Consider the following 18,966-nt stretch of genomic DNA (forward strand, 5'->3'; position numbering starts at 1 on the left):
GCCTTCACAATATTAACATATTGTATGTTTATCACTCAGTACATTTACATGCACAGTTTAATAGAGCTATGCTTAAAATTCTATTTTGGGGTCTAATCGGACTTCTGTCCTTGTCCCAGTTTACATGCAACTGAGAAAATCGAATAACTGACGGGAATATGATATGCGTCGTTTCAGCGGGTTGATATGGCCCCTTTCTGGTTGACCTATTACATCATAATAGACAAGTGGACATTAGTCAAACTAAAGTGTCATGTAAATGTACTGACTGTTTTGCACTGCAGTCTGCTCTCATGAACATTACCTTTGTAGGTTGAAACTTTTCAATAAAATGTCAAGTCAAAAAGCCTGGAGAAATTTAATTTACTCTAACAGAAAACTTATAATAACTTATAATATCCATGTCTTTCAAGCTGGAACCAGAATTGTTGCAGATTGGTTTTCTATCCATCAACATTTAAAGATTAATTGACAAATAATTCCAGCTCTACTCCATCTATTGAAAAAATTTTCCCCCAAAGCGGCTCTGCTAATGAGAAATGTTCGTTAAAATATCCATCTATCTTTAGATTGAAATTTCTACACTTTTAGTTTAGGTTACACTCTGGACAAATCGCCAGTATATCAGGACCACAGAAAGACAAAGTAAACCACTTTATTGCACCTTTTAGTACACTATTTTGAGTTTCCAGCTAATCCAGAGTTTTACATTTGCAGCATGCACACTTTTGCATTCATTTTCAATAATTTCACTTATCAAAAACTAGGGTGGCTTGATTTGGAAAAAATAATGAAATTGTGATACTTTTTTTTAACTTACATTGCTTTTGAGATATAATTCACAACAATGGTGGAAATGTTTTTGCAATTTCAATAACATTTCTCATGATTGTGCAGCCCTAATCAAAACAAACACCATACTTTGGACATGAGCATGCAACAGCCCTCCAGGACCATCACATGTGTCTACTGGACACCTACTTGCTAGGAGAACATTAACAGTCCGGCTGGTCAGGGCTCCAAGGGCGCTGGCGGTCACGCAGCTGTAGCCACCCTCCACGCCCCGGTCAGACTGGCCGTCCTGTGAGGTGGGCAGCAGGAGGAGGGATCCGTTGGCCAAATACTGCAGGAAGTCACCCCCCTCCAGAGGCAGAGGTTGGCCATCCCGAAGCCAGGTGACATTGAAAGGTGTCTCGCTGGCCCCAAGGTTGCAATCCAGCAAGAGGGGCAAACCTGGCTCCAAGACTACATGGCTGGGCCCAGCCCCACAGCTCAGCTCCACTGCAACAGGCTTTTCTGTGTGGGACAAAGACAGAAGAGTTTGTTAACCATTTATTTTTGTTAATTTAAGAAACATGTCCTTAAATTTTCACGTTCAAATGCATTTGTCAGTATAATTTGTGCACATATATACAGAGCCTCACTGCAACCCTCCTTTTATTGCTCTGGGAACGCTATATCACAGCTTAACTATAAGTAATTATTGCACTTTTCTTCCTCATTGATGCAATTATTCACACATCTGTGTCATTTGTCATTCTGGCTATTTTAGACTACTTTATCAATTTCAGCATTTGGCGATTTGTCATTTTATAGCAGAACTTCAATTCAATCAATAGTGCTGGCAGCACAGATGGATAGGGGTGGTGCATTCCAGAGGCAGAGTGTTTTGGGGACAGAGAGGAGGCCAAAGAGAGAAGGAGGGGCTCTAAAAAATGAAATTGGTGCTGCAGCATGAAGGGATTTGTATGTCAGCAGCAGGACATTAAAGTCGTTGAGAAAGAGGGGAAGCCCTGGAGTGAGAGGTTGATGAGCTGGTGTGAGATGAGCTGCAGAGGGCTACATAAACTGCACTCAAAGGAGATGTTGTTTAACCCCAGCAATTGTACCCTGCTGAAATTTTAATATGCATTTCAATTTCTTATACCAAAAAATCTGAATGAAAATGCATGCATTCATAGTTGTATTGTGTAGGTTTTAACATCGTTTTTTCCCCTATCTTTATATTCCTGTATCTCACCTACACAGTCTGCACTCTATTTTACAACAGTCAAGTGCTGCCATTTTTATTCATGTCTTTGATAAACAAGATGGTATATAGATATTGGGTGAAAAGATAATTAATAAAGAAAGAAGAGGTGAAGGATCAAGAGAAAATCAGAGATGGGAGATAAAGAGAACCGAGGACTTAAAACCTTGACTGACATGATGGCAATTAATTATCTTTCATAAACTGCCTGCATAGCATAAGGCAAATATGGTAAAAACATGAAAAGTAAAGGTCAAAGGCACCTCCAAATTACACTGCTTTTAGTCCGCTATAGGTTTATGATGAAGATTCCTTTATTAGTCTCACAAAAGGGAAATTCAACCTCTCCATCTAACCGATCCCTGAACACACCATGCTAGGAGCAGTACCTGTCAGCTAGCCCAATTTTCTAATCTCTAGGACCACGGACTGCCCAAATGGTTGGCAAACACACTTAAGAAATTAAATCCATCCCATACTTTACAGTGTAATACACAGGGTTGTACAAGTGAGGCGCCATGCACTGCACGATTGTTTATTTCTACCTACAACCCAGGTTCATCTATAGCTGACAAATACTTATGTTAAGTCTCTTCAAATATCTTTTCCATGAAGTCATTACTGTACCTGAGCAAGTAATATAATTTTAAGTTCTATTCTATAGTTCATTTGGCAAACCTCGACCATGAATCCAGCTTAGAAACACCATTTTCTCACATACATAGGCCTACATTATCTCACACACACACACACACACACACACACACACACACACTTTACACACAGTCGGCTTCTCTTTCTCCAGCATTGGATTAATTAAGTTAATGGGAGATGGAATTTTTTCCTTGATTAAATGAGGCCTGACCCCCCACCATCACTTCCTGATGAAGAGGCTGGGTAATGCTGAGAAAAGGCTGCACGCTGCTCTGTGCAGCACACACACCTGCCATGGAGACAACATAAACATGCATGCACTCACATGCAACCAAATCCCTTGTAACAAAGACACACATGTAAAGAACACTTAAACACACTGGCAATCTTGTAGGTACAGAAAAACTACCGTAGAAGCGCGCCAACACACACTGACTCAGATCACCTCCACGGCTCCTCTCCTCCTCGCTCCCATTTCAACTAATTAGGTCTCATTAAGTCATTAAAACGTAAGCAGCCATTTCCCAGCTCACTGCCAATGGTTTCACTTGGCGAGAGTTGGAGATCATTCTGCGTTGGATATGGAAGCCATTACGCCTCACAGAACTGGAGTACAAGTGAAATGAACAACATGCAAACTAGGAAGAAAGCAGGAAAACACTAATTTGCTTTTAGGTTTAGACATATTTACCTGTGTAAAACGAATTATTTAACAAGTAGGGCACTATGAGAGTGTAGACCTCTGCCAAAGCCCCAGATTCTCTCACAAAGTTAACAAGTAAAAGTACTTTGTGCAAAAAACCTCAATATTCGTGGTACAAAATATAATGGGTTCTTCTTGGACCAATGCTACACCATTCCAAAAAGTTTCATGAAAATCAGGCCAATAATTTTCCCTTATCTAGCTTTGACAAACCAACAAACCAACCAAACAGAATAACCTGGAGGTAGGCTTGCCCCTATAGTCAGAGTTACCACTATCACCAGTGTTTGGTCCAGGCGACAACCTCCGGGTCTGACCAGTGAAGCAAACCCGTAAGTGTCATAAGCCTGCACAAAAATTCCAACAGGGGTCGCCAAAGGCGGTTACAAAAGCACTCCGATCATATCTATCTCAATACAAAATGAGACTATTTCTCACTTGATTTATTACCTCAGCAAAAGTTATCATGGTAAGATTATGGTCTCAATCACTAGTTTCAAGTCTCCTTCCAGACAATAAGATGTTAATTGTGTAAATAATGGTCCCATTGAGATGAAAATGGATGATAAAGAACCTTATGGGGTGTGGTTACCTTTGATTGACAGGTTGCTAACACAGTGAGCTGTCAATCAGGAGAGAAGCAAAACAAAGTGTATCCACGGCACTGTGTACATCTAAACAGCCTAAACAACATCTGTGTGTTCTTCTCAGAACTTTGACTCTTTCACCTTGGGTTTTCATTTCATGACAGTTTGTTTTAACATTTTTTTTTTTTTTACATGATTTTGTTCATTTAGAAAAGTATTTTTCAGTGTTCGGTTGTACTAAACTGCAAGGAGTTGGATATAAAATTTTTCCGGTAACAAACGTACATTTTGCTTCAGCGTTAACAGTTTATTTTTAGATACACATGTCCTCATGCTTTCACTGTCCAAATATCTCTCCTGTTTTCAAAAACAGAGATGGCGGGGTGGTCGGTAGCGTAGTGGGTTACGCAGGCGCCCCATGTGTAGAGGCTACAGTCCTCGCTGCAGCTGGCCCCGGTTCGAGTCCCGCATCGGACGGCCCTTTACTGCATGTCATTCCCCTCTCTCTGCCCCTGTCTCTCTTCAACTATCCTGTCCATTAAAGGCATGAAAAAGCCCAAAAAAAAACATTAAAAAAAAAACAGAGATGGCGAAAGATGTAAAGTAAGATGATGACAGCCTGAACGCCAAACTTGATGCTTTAAAGTCGACAAACCAACAGGCGACATCACGATGACTGTGTCTATTATATATGTATATATATATATATATCTGTCATACATTTTACATACATTTTTTTTAAACACAAATTTCTCCCATTTATTTTATTATTGCATATTGGTGCCTAAGTTCAACCTATAAGTCAAATCTATTTTACTAAAAAAGTAATTGGGTGCATGGACATCTCCCAATGTGAAAAGCAAGTAGTCCTCTTTCATTCACATGTTTGACCACCATATGAAATGATGGCTATGATAAGATTATGATTATATGTATTTAGAGGGCTGCAATCATCATATGCCCATTTAACACAATCAGCTTCATTGCTATTAATTTACCAAATGGATTTAAACCCAATTAATACCTCCCTTTTAAAGTGTGTGGTGTAATCTGTAACACCAGTCCTCACTGTGGCATCCCTACTTGGCGGAGGTAATTACATGAAGTAAAACATAGGTGATCAACCAAAATAAATAACTGTAATAGTAAAGTCCTGTTACAGGCCTAGTGTGACCTACTATGCTTTCAAAAAAAGCCATGGTAAGCATATGACATATTTCAAACGGCTATTTCATCTGGGAATAAAACACTTGATATGGAGACACACATTTACACCAGGAACCTCAACATGCCCCAGATTTGTGGCCATGTGCCGCACACACACACACACACACACACACACACACACACACACACACACACACTCTGACATATACCCATACTACACACAGAGATGCATGCACGCTCACAGAGTAACTGTCAGTGTCTCATGAGGACACAATGTGGTGAAGAGGGGGGGATCTGTGAAGTGGCCATTTTCCCATTTTACAGTACAAATGGGAGCTGGTGGAGAAGACAGGGTGCACTCTGGGATATAGTAGCGGCTGTGCGGTCTCACTGAGCTGTAGTGAATGGATGTGATGGCGCTGCGCCAAGAGGTTCATAGCTCACTCAAAGTAGAGAGAGGACAGTGGTTTAGAAAACGGAGAGACAATGAAATAGAGCCTGACAAACAACAGGAAAGAAAAAGAAACAAACATTACAAATGATACAGTAGCCCTTTAGCCAATCTGTAACCTCTTTTGACCCCTTATCTGGATTCATGATAGGTTTTTTATAGTTCCAATAGCATTTATTTTAGATGTGTATTTGATGTGATATGATAATATGATATGATATGATATGATATGATATGATATGATATGATATGATATGAATGGAGAGAGTGGCTTGAGTCCTAATCACAATGACAGAAAAAAGAGAGACAAAACACACACAAAGGAACAGACAGTCCTTGTCTGTCACTCAGAGACAGAGAATAAAAGAGAAAAGGACAGGGGAAATGGAGAAGTTAGTGAGTGCACTGCTCTTGATACCATCAACACCATTCCGCTGGTCCATTTCTGTTAATGGATCACCTATTCCCAAAATGTTTGGGAGAACAGAAGGAGAAAGAGGAGGAGTAGGAGGAGGAGAGTGACCCAACGCAGCTTACTGTCAACACCCCATGACTCGGAGAGGGCACAGATCAGGTTTCCACAGTCTCTAGAGTGAAGCTATACAATACCTCAGGCCTTTCAGGAATGAGAGATACGCACAAAGAGGCTTGGCTAAAAGAGTCCAGAAACTGGTGCTTCATAAAATGAAGTAAATGCTCCTTTGACCTTATGCTGATACCCCAGTATACCCCAATTTTTTAAGGTCATTTTAACATGACTAAAGTTAATGAATTAAATATCCAGCATAGAAAATTACAGTCTAGCATTTTCAAACAACCACTGATTAAGCACCAGGTTGATTGGCCCGGTACCTTTAGGCCTCAGACCTCAAGGGACGCACAAAGCCGATCCAACCGTGCCTGAAAATACAAACCAATTAGTGCTCAGTTATTATATTTAAAACAAAAAATCATGATGATGAGAATGAGAAGGTTTAAGGTCGGCCTTAAATTACAATGGTATTAATACAATGGGAAGTAGCTTACACTGATTGTTTTGGAGAACATCGGCTGTGTCTTGTGATTGAAAATCCTGTATAGTAGGAAATGCAGGTTACATGTTCAATATGATTACTTGCTATAGGTCTAACTATGCAGAGCAGTATGAATCGATCAGTATGTGTGTGCGTCTGTGCTGTCTGTGTGTGTGTGTGTGTGTGTGTGTGTGTGTGTGTGTGCACGTGCGTGTGCGTGTGTGTGTGTGTGCGTGTGTGTGTGATAAACTGTATTGGGGGAGGTCGGGCAGTATGTGTTAACCTTGTATTGATGCTGCTGTCCCAGGAATGTATTGCTGCAATCATGAGGTGTAAATCCTGTCTGATAGAAGATATCTATAGGGGTTTATGTTACTCTCAGGTTGTGATCCAGACTGTAACCTGCCAGTGCGAATCATCTATAAGCCACAGGTGTTTCACACCAACAGATCACAACAAGTATGATCAAGTATCAGAAAATATTTTTTCACTTTTAAAATGGTATAGATTTATGTATATATGCACTAAAGAAGTTGTTAGTAAGTAAGTCATAACACTTCAATATTTATGTGTTTCATGGATGCTTCCATATCTTTTGACCTAATAAATCATGGTAAATTGTTTGTTCAAAGACAAGAATGGACTTCCCCAAATATGCCACCAGTGGGGTTTGACACAGTGGAATATGTCACCTGTTACCTTCAGTTTGTATGTGTATGATCTTTCTAAAAAATCAAATGACTCTAATACTGGATGTATGGTAGTATAGAATCTTATTACTTATCTGATGTACGCTGATGAGATCTTTTATCGAACTGGGTACACCAACTGCTCAGAGTATTCTCAAGTTATGGTGTTCAGCATGATATTAAAATTAACTCTAAAATAGTGTTAATCACGATTGCTAAAACCGAGCAGGAAGTGCAAAATGTAGGAACCAAAGTAAGTTTTATGGCCACATCAGGAATTATCTCTGTGGTGATGGTGGTGTGCAGTGCCAGTGTTGCACACTATTTGCACAAGCCAATTTGTTGGCAGATAATGTAACTCCCCCCATACAGCTTTATTATCATATAGTTAAGCAAAAAAGCTATATATTTATATAATTATAGGGTTATTCTGAATTAGATTTTAGCAATACCCATTTGGAATGTTCCTCAGGTAAACAGGTTAATTGGTAACAGGTGATAGTATCCTGGTGCGGTATGAAAGGAGCATCCTCGAAAGGTTCAGTTGTTCACAGGCAAAGACTGGGTAAAATTCAACACTATTTGAAAAACTGTTTAGAACAATGGTTCTAAATACACAATTGCAAGGAATTTGTGCAAAGTATATATAGCTATGCCATTCAGAAAGTTATACATTTCTGTATTGTGTTTACAGGGACCGAAAGTCCGCTATTATCCGTTATTGTTATTTATAAATAACTGTTATTGTACTGTACTGTAAAATAAAAAATTAAAAATAAAAAATCACAGAACACATTTCCATGGTGAATTATGCATTGCTGCTTTTATTAAACTAAGTAGCGGCCAAATTCATCCAGGATCAGTGAAATATTCAGGCTTAGTCCACTTTGTGTGCTAATGCCAAAGACACATCATGTTATGAACTGATTTTGAAATTGCGGCGCTGAATTTAAGCAGGACGTCCAATTACGCAATGACGCACAGCTGCACACTCCGAAGGCTGTCCCATTTGTGCGTTACACTAGTGAAAGGAAGGACTCTGGCCTCGCCTCTGGAGGACCTGACTCCGAAGGAAGGATCCTACCAAGGAAGGATCCTTGACTTTGGGATACAGCTTGTGTTCCTCTTGGCAGAGGTGGGCAGCATGGGTTGCTGGGTTGCTGAGGAGCTGACTGCACACACCTGTGGCTCATCATCATCTGGAGCTGTATTTAAGAGGCAGGCCTCCTGGGCTCTCGCTGCCAGATTGTTCCACTCCTTCAGGGTAGATCGTCCTGTGCGCACTGCGTGAACTTATAACTTGAGATTTCTGACTGAATTACTAACCTGTGTTCTCTGTGCTCTGCCTCCAGGATCCAACGCTCACTCTGTCCAGCAACAGCACCCACCAGCTCGAGCCACCAACCCAACCACGCTTCCTACCTCCCTCTTCCCCTGCCTCTGACCCCCTCGGCTGCTGCCTCCAAGCACTCCCTGCCCTGACTTCCCCCCTGCGTCTGGAGACGCCACCTCACCTTTCCCCCCCTACAATGAACTGCTGTTTTGATTGTTCATTCACGTCGTCTGCTTTTTGGGTACAGCAAACCCCGAACCTCAACAGATTACATCATTAATAGATTCAGAGAATACAGAGAAATGTAAGCATGTAAGGGGTAAGACCTTTGATCCCTCAGGCAGCAATGCATTGAAAATCAACAACATGAATGTATAAATGACATTGCTACATGGGTTGGTGAAAACTTCTGAAAATCGTCATCAGCAAACACAGTTCGTTGCTGCACCTACAAAAGTTAAGTCTTGACCACGCACAGCCATATATCAACAACTTCCAGAAACACCACTGACCAATCTGGGCCTGAACTCAAAGTTGAAAAGTGTTCTGTGGTCTGACAAGTCCACATTTCCAATTGTTTTTGACATCATGGACATCATGTCATCAGGGATGTAAAGAAAAGGATCATCCAGATTGTTACCAGGACAAAGTTGAAAAAGCCAACATCTGTGATTGTATGGTGGTGTGTTAGTGCCCATGGCATCATGGGTAACTTGCACATCTGTGAAGGCACAATTATTGCTGAAAGATGTATACAGATTTTGGAAAAACCTATGCTATGATACGACATCCAGACAAGGTCTCTTCCAGGGATGTTGCTGCTTGTTTCAGAAAGACAATGTTATGACACATTCTGGAAGTTTTACAACACAAAATACAAACAACTGAGACCCAGGCCTGTGAGCAACTGAAGTCATATATCAAACAAGAATGGGAAAGAATGTGTCTTTCCAAACTTCAACAACTATGTCAACAACGTCCTCTTCTTTTTTCTTTTATCGTGTTGCAGGCATCAAATTCAAAACAAGTGTATATTTACAATTAACAATAAAGTTTGTCAAGTTTCAAGTGAACATATGACATGTCATCATGCTCTGTTTTTGGAATTGGGTGTGTAGAAATCATCCAGAGGGGAACATGGATATCTCAACCAAATTCTATGCCAATCCTTTCTATAGTTGTTGAGATATTTCTGTCTAGATTTAGACGAAAAAAGGAACAACTGACAGATGGGCATTCCTCTCACTGAACTACACTTTCAGTTAAAAACTACTACAAGTACCATAGTGCTGCATTATTAAGTGCCAAGTGGGCTGAAAGAGGTCAAAAAACAAGAAATGGAAAAAAGGTTACGAGACAAAGAAAGATATCCAGAATTAAAGAATGAAATAGAGGACTGAACAGAGCAGATAAGATTAGGGCAGCCTTGAGACTCAATTGACGGAGAGCAGTGAAATGTGATTACAGACGGTTTTGTGAAGAGGGACCACTAAAGCACTCAAAAGCAGGGATAACCAGATTGCCTTGTACCGCCTGGTAAATTGACACAGCAGCAGTAGATAATTGCTATGAGTTGTACCTGAATGATGAGAGCTATGTATTGTACCGTACATGTGTGTAGTCCTTGGCTGGGTAAAACGGCGTTGTAGTGCATCACCATGCACTGAAATCTAAATACAGGCTAAGTGGACAGGGACAGATGGTCTGATTGATAGCACTGGGTCGTTTACAGCGGGATAACTCCTGCATGTGTATGTGTGTGGTAGGTTTGGATGCCACAAAACCAAACCTCAAATCCAGCTCAACTAGTGCTCGCCTGTTGTTTCAGCACAACCTTTTGTTTGCTAATTCAATCCCTTACATCGATAACAACAAGGTAAAAAATAGCCCAGGCACTTACACGTGCTTGTGGCCGAAAACTATCCGGCATGTGAATAAATCGATATTCTGAAGCCACAGAAAGGCAGATAGCGATAAAACCCTGCAGGGAGATGGATACTCATGTTTCAGTACGAAGGTTAAATTGCCTGTGTAATAAAAAGAAATCTCACTGACAGCTAGGTCTCACTATTGTCTAAATATTTAGGCTTTTATCAAGTAGGCTTCATCTCTGTCTTTCTGTGTTGAAAATGATGCCTTGGGAACTGGCTTCTGCGTCTGCTAATGGAAAGGACTCTGAAGAATGCCATGCATTCAGCCATTTTTATGAGTCCGAAATTGCTCTGATAGCAAATAAAACTCTGTGTTTACTAGTGAAGCAATGCTGCATACAGAGGGTTCACTGAATCCACAGCGAGGCCGTGAGTCACTCTCCAATCTGAACAGCTGCCGTGTCAGGTGTTAACCGTTCAAGCTGTGTTTCCTCCCATGACGATACAGCAGGGTTCTTCTCACACCCAGTCATCTTTACCACAAACACCACACTCACTCTCACTATCAGAAAGCTGATACAATGAATCAAATTTTTCACTCTGGCTTTGTGCTTTAGAGAGTTGACTGAGTTTACACATACTGACAGGGTAGAACTTGCTTAATTCACTTTAAGGGCTGCACTTTTTCACAGTTTCAAGCATCTTTAAGTATTCTGTCACTGCTCAGGACCCCTGGCCTCCACATGAAATGGCATATTGAAAATCTTTAACTTAAAAACAAACAAATCTAAATTATTACCATCTAATTACCTCCCAAAAGCACATTATTGACCTTCTGTGATGGTAATAATGTGGCCCCAAAAGGGCATTCTGAGAGTGTAAACAACATTTACCATGTGTGTATCCTCAGTATGATTCAGATCGACTCCAAAATGTAATGGGTTGTTACTCAGCCCAAGCTTTATTGTTACATCAACTTTCATGAAGATTGGGCCTGTAGTTTTATGTAATCCTGTTGACAAATAGACAAACCGAACTGAAACTGAGGAAAGAAAAGTGATGATTGTTTGTTCAATAAGTTGATTAGTACGTCTATCAAATATCAGAAAATAGTAAAAGAAAATTAATCCTTCCCTTAACCCCAAATTAAGTTACATTCTATGTACCAGTAAAATCAATACTATAACAGAAAATGAAGAAACACAGCAGAACAAAATTCACATGGAGACAAGAGAGGTGTGCCAACAAGATCTCCAACCTAACAGCATCATAGACCGTTTGTAAAATTCCACCCATAATGAGACGTACAAGAGAGTGACCTATGTTTAGGGCAAAAAACTTCCTGGTAAGGCTTTATAAAAGACACTTAAATAAATTTACGTAAATGCAGGAAGTTAAGTAGTCACAAGGGTAACATGAGCCAAAGGAGTTACGTAAAAAAAAAAAAAACACAAGTTATGTAAAAAAGTAATTTACTTTTGTTCTTACGTGGGACACAAACCCTGTTCCCCTGGGTGAAAGTCCACATTTGTTGTTGAGTGTCATGTGTGCCATTTAAACTACACATCGCTGATGAACATTTCAACTACGTCCGCAAGATGACGGTGGAGGACAGTCTGAAACGTAAATGTGAGTCGTGTTATGCTGCGTGTACAAATCGTTTTATTGACGTTTTTGAAGGGAGACAAGTCTTAAGTGTGCAGAGTGAGAGTAGAAGTGTGTGTGTGTGTGTGTGTGTGTGTGTGTGTGTAGAGTGGATTTGGGGAATTTTTTCTTAACTCCACATTGTTCCAGCTCTCAATGGAATCCAAACTTGTGTAATGATTTGTCAACTTTCCTTTGCACCTGTCACTACATGCAGTAGCTCTACTGTCCCAACTTTAACATGAAAAGTTTCCATGCTTTGCACACATTAGAGAACCACAACACTGATATTTACATGTACGATAATACGTTGACTGTCTTCTTAAAGTCAGCGGAACAACAAATGGTGTGAAAGTGCACAATGAAAAAAAGGAGGGGTTGTGGTGAGACAAACATGGCTCCTGTGTCCCACTGAATGTGCTTGTAAAGAGGGAGAAAGAGAGCAGAGCAGAGAACGAGGGGCAGAGAATGAGAGAGGGGGGCGTACCAGTGCAGTCCCTCATGCTCTATGTACAGTGCTCATTCATCCCAGTCAGGCTTCCTCCAATCACAGAGCAGCATTCCAGCACGCAGGGCCTCCCAGCAGCATGGGGCCGCCACATGGCCATGTCAAGTGTCAGGCCCACTTGCATGAGTCAACAAAGCAAGCAATAAAACTAACATGGGAGTAACACGGGAGATCCAAATCACAATCTGTTTGTTCATGCAGCAGCACAATGAATGTACAGGAATTTGTGCTGGGAACACTAGTGCATGAGACCGTATACTGGTAATTTAAAGATTCACAGGGAGGAACGCAGTACAATGGAACATACTGGAAGGTATTATATGGAAAAACACTCTCCTCTTTGAAGTGAGGCACATGTACATTATAATGCTCATGTGCAAGGATCAGGGTTGAGCATCTCTCACAAGGTCAGAATGATGAATGAGACTGTTATGTGACACTACCTGGAACACTGAGGAAGGGCATACTGCACAGAGCCAGCTTCACATATTATTATGCTCACACGGAGCTTCTCAATAATGACATTTTCCATCACCAATGTGAGAGAGATGTGCCGTGATCTTTGGGCAATATGCTGCATCTGAATGAGAAATAAAGGGCGAGCGTATTCAGTGTGAATGCACAAATGAGACTTCTAAATGTGTGTATTGTATGATGGTGAAGGGGAGACACTCACTACATTAAAAAGAAAAAGAAAAAAAAAGAACTCATAAAGAAATCACCATGAAACTTCCCCAGTTGATTACTTACTGTGTTTGAATATGCAAATCAGGCACTTTTTATTTAATGTGTGCAAATACGTTTCCATAACAGAAATCCCACTGGATAGAACCAGATTCAAAATTAATTTATTATTTGTTGACATATCATCTCTTTTTATTACTGCATGAATCTGAAATTACTCTAAACAGTCACAACAAGTGATGCTTGATGTTTTTAGGAATAAAATGTTCTCTCTGTGGAAACATTCAAAATCTAGATAGGAATTAAACTGGAAGGTTTAGGGTATGTAAGTACTAATTGTGTATTTTCTGTCCCAGAATATGAGAAAAACACTAATTCCACACATTTTGTAATTAACTGATCACTGTAACTTGAAACATGAACATGAAACTTCCCCAGTTGATTACTTACATTAAGATAATTCTTAAAATTCTAAAAAAAAAAAAAAGTGCTTATAAATGCAAATGATGCATTGTCTTATTGAATATATGCTAATACATTTCCAGAACAGATATCACACTGGTATAGAGCCAGGTTCAAAATTGCTCAATGTTTTTAGGAATAAAATGTTCTATAATTCAGGCTATGAATAATATATGAACAAATCCCTCTGTAAAAGCCTGCAGAATAGAGATAGCAATGAAACTGAAACGTTTGTGGAACATTTATGGCTCAGAATATGAGAAAATAAAACTCACTTTGAGTTTGTGTTGGGAAATTCCATTTTGTAAGACACTACAGATGACTACAGGGTTATTATTATTTTTATTTTTATTTTTTTTACAGATATCACTGTTAGTTGAACCATAATATGGTCATCCACAGCTGATTACTTACAATTATTTTTTGTATTACAAGTTTCTGGAATGGTATGTTTGAGAGTCCTTTTCCCAGGTTGTCACTGCACCTTTAAATATGCAAATGAGGCATTGTCTAATGCTGCCTGAAGTCTCTCACCTTGTATTTAATATGAGTGATCCTGGAATTAAAGCACAGTCTTCAGTGTATAACATTGAGAATACACAGAATCGTTTGACTTCCATGCATGTGAAGTTCCTGAGCTGTCTTGCACTCATTGTTATACCATAGCTCTGAAGTGAAACTACAACTCGGGAGTGATAATGAAATATTTATCTGTATTTTCAAACATCTTCCCACCTGCACCACCTTTAGTGTAACTCCTCTGCTGTCATGTGACCGAGCCAACAGCGGAGAGGAATGGAAGGAATGTGAATGCAGGTTGGTTGACCAACTGAGCGCCGCCAGACTGCTGCTTCTCTCAGAGCGCGCGCGCACACACACACACACACACACACACACACACACACATACACACACAAAAGCCATTGTATTCAAAACAAATGTAGGAAACTCAAGTTGTAGCAGGTATATAGAGCTTACCTGTCAACTCTAACTTCAACAAATCATGATCCCATAAAACAAACATTTTCAATTACACTTTTAGGGAAACATAATTTCCACAGTGACAGTTTTAACCAGGTGGTTAATGTTGTAATTGAAAGCAAAATTTAGGTTTAAACACAGAACCCCCCTTTCATAGTGGGATGAGATGATTATGACGTGCATCAGAGCAGCAGCAGTGCTGCGCAGTAGCACAGTGGCTACACAATAAACTCTGTAGCAGTACAGTGTGTATGTGCTGCAGCAGTATGTGTTCCGTTAGCGACCTCCGTTTGGTTACAACAAGCACCGGACACACTGTAAACAGTTAACAATGCCGTTTTGTTTACAATCAGTGGCGGACTCCACGTGTACAGTTAGCATGCCCGTTTGTTTACAATAAGCGCACTGTGCACAATTAGCAACGGCGGCCGCAGAGGACCGTGATTCGATGACTGTTGGACCAAGTGGGAGGTGTGTGTTAGACGTCATGCGCAACATCAAATATTTCGCCTTGCCAGAATGGCCCGTTCATAGTATTCCCACCTCCAACAGTCCCACCAATTTTCCACCTCTGTGACTACCTCTGGAGGCAGAAAATTGGTGGGATCACTTGATCCCGGCATCCTGCTTCGGGCGTGTTCACAGTGCAGGCGAAACGTTACAGAGCCGTAAATGTCCCAGCATGAAACAGCACTATGAAAGGGTATATAGTTAATATTGTGAAACAGTCACATATTGGTTTGCGCAACACAACTCTGTTCTGTAACCTTACTACTGAAAATATATTCGTTATGAATAGAAGTTCAGAGCTGCCCCTGTCAGTGGAGCTGAGGCTATGGATAGAACAAGTGCTGGGATTTAAATGAGGTTATGATTAGGCCTTGGACGGAGGTTAGTGCTGGCTGTCTCGCTAAGATAAAATACTGTATACCACCTTCAGTGCAGCTGTGACCCTATACGCCTAGCATCAGCTGAAATCACATCATGTAATGTTATCAATTACACTATGTGGCAAACCTCAATGACCCAGTAAGCCTACAGGATGAAATAGCACAATCCATCTGAGTTGCATCATTGCAGCAGTAATATCTATTTGTGCTCCTGGGATCAAAGCATGAACCAAAGACTGAAACATGAGGAACATTAGAGAATATTACTATAGGTGTCAGGAATTCTCTATAATATAAGTGCTGCTGATTTTATATGTTGGCCTCATCTGAAAAGTACCTTGTTACAACATTTACACAGCTTAAATGTGAACAAAAGCAGTTATTGCTTGTAAAGGCTCATTCAACTTTACAATCATCTGACATTCTGGTGTACAGTGTGCAAACAGCTAACAAAAGACTTGGAGGTGAAGGTTTGACTTTGAAGTGTGACTTCTGCAAGCTGTACAAGCAACTCTACTTTTGTAAAAATGGCTGGAAAACGGTGTGATGGCCAAATTAGAGAACAGCTCTCCTTCAGATGGCAAGATAACAAGATAGTTTAGCAGCACATTGCAATAAACAATCTCTCACCTTGGCACCATGGCTTGTCTCAAGGGCCAAATTCCTAATACATTTGAAGCAGCTCAATGTAACCCTCCTGTCATGATTGAAAAGAATCAAATGGACCTTTTCCATCACTGAGTCCCACATGTGAATGCCAGAAAACCTTCACTTTGGCAGATAGACAACCCCTGAAATGTTCTCTGCCTAAAAACACTTTATAAACAAAGTTATATAAAATAGCAGCCTACTGAAATAGAATAAAAGGCAGAAAATTATCAAAATCATTAAAAAAAAAACGTAAGAAAAATTAAGGTTTATTGTCTGTAAATATATCAGCTTGGCTCATTATTAAATATATATAAGGTTTTAGATGCAGTTGTTTTTAACCAAAGGTCCAACCCAGGTTAGTCATAAATATGTACATGTATACCTAAAGAAAAATAATCACTCATTAGCTGACATGGTTTTGTTTTCAGATATTCTAAGAGGCCGTGCAACATCACTGGGGAAAAAAAGGACTTACAAAATAAATTCAACACAGTGCTTTGAACATCCCAAGAGAGCAAATCATTTGAATTCATTGCAGACAAAAAACGAACTCAAGACTTCCTCTCCTTTTATACAAACACTTCTGTGCTTAAGATTGCCTCCCTGGCAGCATGAATAGGCGCACACAGGGCACCATAAAAATCAACATATTCACTGCACAAATATACCCAGCTGAAACTCAGCCCAGGGCATCTTTAAATAATATGCATCCTAATTTAGCATGGACTCTCTGGGGAGGGGATCAAGATGCACTCACAAATCGCAGCTGACACACCCACGCTTACACACAAGTAAGCAGGCAGGCACACTGAGGTGAATGTACCTCAGCATACACACACACGCAGATAATTTACCGCTAATGTGTAATGAGCTATTCTCCACAGACATGACTGTCCAACAAACTCTTAAGTCTCAAGAGATCTGTACATGTATGTTCACAGACATACTGAAAGGTAGTTTAAGCCCAAAGTTCAAACAAGACTAGAACTAAGTCATTAAAAGTATAATTTGCATAAGTACATCATTTATACATCAATTAATTTAGAAATGCAATTACATGAAGTCATTAAGGAGGGGATGTCTTAATCTGCTACCGGTCATGGAAGAACGGAAGGTGAGAACATATTTTTCTCCACATTTACCCAAACAAACAAACAAACAAACAAACAAACTACACTGAAACATTTTTGGTGACTGTTACTGTTCATGCATCTAATATCAGTTTGTAACGGCTCTGACCGTTACAAACTGATATTAGATGCATGAACAGTAACAGTTAAGCCCAATGCAAGTGAATCTATGGACAGCATATAAACCTCTACAAATTCAATGTTTAACATTCTGTAGCTGCCACTGTACAGGAGGCTGGCCCTCTGGAGTAGACACAACAAAATGGAGCTGAACAAACTCGAAACATTACAGATGACAAAGGAGAAGACATGGACTTCGACTCTTAGGGGACCAAAAGGTGGAGACCAACATTGACACCATCTTCCAGCACTGGAATAGGAAGTTCAATTTGTCAGAGGGGCTGTTTATCTATATGACAAATCCTATTTTTTATTGCCTATTTCTACAAATTTTTAGCAGGTACAGAGACATAATTTTATCTATCTATATTTGTATTAATTAAAAAATTATCAGTATCTGTATTCATGCATCCAACAAAAGTATCTTTATCTGTATCTGTATATGGATAGAGGACTGGAAATGAGCATGGTTTGAACCAGAAGTCATATAAAATCAGGCAAATTTTCTAACCTAATAATCATTGGCAATGCAATTTTTGTGCTACCAAAGCATCAAAAAGATTTAATATTGTCATATAATTAATTAAAAATAAGGTATTTTTCCACATCCACATACTGTACTTTTCCAACCATACAACTTTGGAACAATTTCTAGTTTCTGTCACACTATTTGCGCTTTCCAAAATAACATATTTGAATTTGAGTACCTCACTATCATGTGCATACAGTAGCAGCTCTATGTTTGTTAGTCTGTACATCTAAAGCCACTGACTTCTAAATCTGATGCCCCTTTGATATCAGTATATGAAACTGTAGAATGAAAGATAACCTCCAAAAATATCATGAGACCACTGGTGTGCCGATGCCTCGTGGACTGGTGCAACAGAATCACATCATTAGGCAAAAGCAGTCAGCAGGGAGAAAACTAGTGCCAGAAACAAACAACAAGCTTTAAAAGAAACCTAAATTTCTGAGCCAGAATTCTCTTAATATTTGGAAGACAAATAGAGGCCAACAGACAAGAGTATTGGACTTACATTAAAAATGTGGTGTGGAAAAACACTCCACTGGGATGCCCATGCTGCTTTGTTGCTGCTGTAAATGTTTCACAGTGTTAGCCACAAGAATTTGTCTAGAGTAAATAAAAGACATGTTGCTATCCACAGCTCTGGTTGCACTTTCTGTTGAAATTTGTAGCTTTTATGATGACATACATGTAAGAGAGTGTTATCTCAAAGGTTTTATCTTGTTTGAATTGTCCAACAATCAATTATTTATTATCACACACATTTCAGCATTTGGTACATTTTGCTCGACATAACTCTGGTGTTTTGACACCACTAGCTTGAAGGCAAGTCGGAGTAAACACAGAAGCAGAACTACTATTGAAAAAACACAA

At 39.8% G+C, this 18,966-nt stretch overlaps 1 protein-coding gene across 3 annotated transcripts in view; it reads right to left on the reverse strand.

Moving 5' to 3' along the window:
• igdcc4 (immunoglobulin superfamily, DCC subclass, member 4) overlaps nucleotides 1–18,966 on the reverse strand; it is a 62,361-nt gene that overhangs the window by 36,558 nt on the left and 6,837 nt on the right. For all 3 annotated transcript variants that reach the window (XM_059349769.1, XM_059349776.1, XM_059349760.1), the window contains exon 2: nucleotides 982–1,296. In XM_059349769.1, coding sequence (XP_059205752.1) covers nucleotides 982–1,296 — 315 coding nt within the window. The remainder of the gene's footprint in view (nucleotides 1–981; nucleotides 1,297–18,966) is intronic.

Source organism: Centropristis striata, chromosome 2, assembly GCF_030273125.1.
Source record: "Centropristis striata isolate RG_2023a ecotype Rhode Island chromosome 2, C.striata_1.0, whole genome shotgun sequence".
NCBI lineage: Eukaryota > Metazoa > Chordata > Actinopteri > Perciformes > Serranidae > Centropristis > Centropristis striata.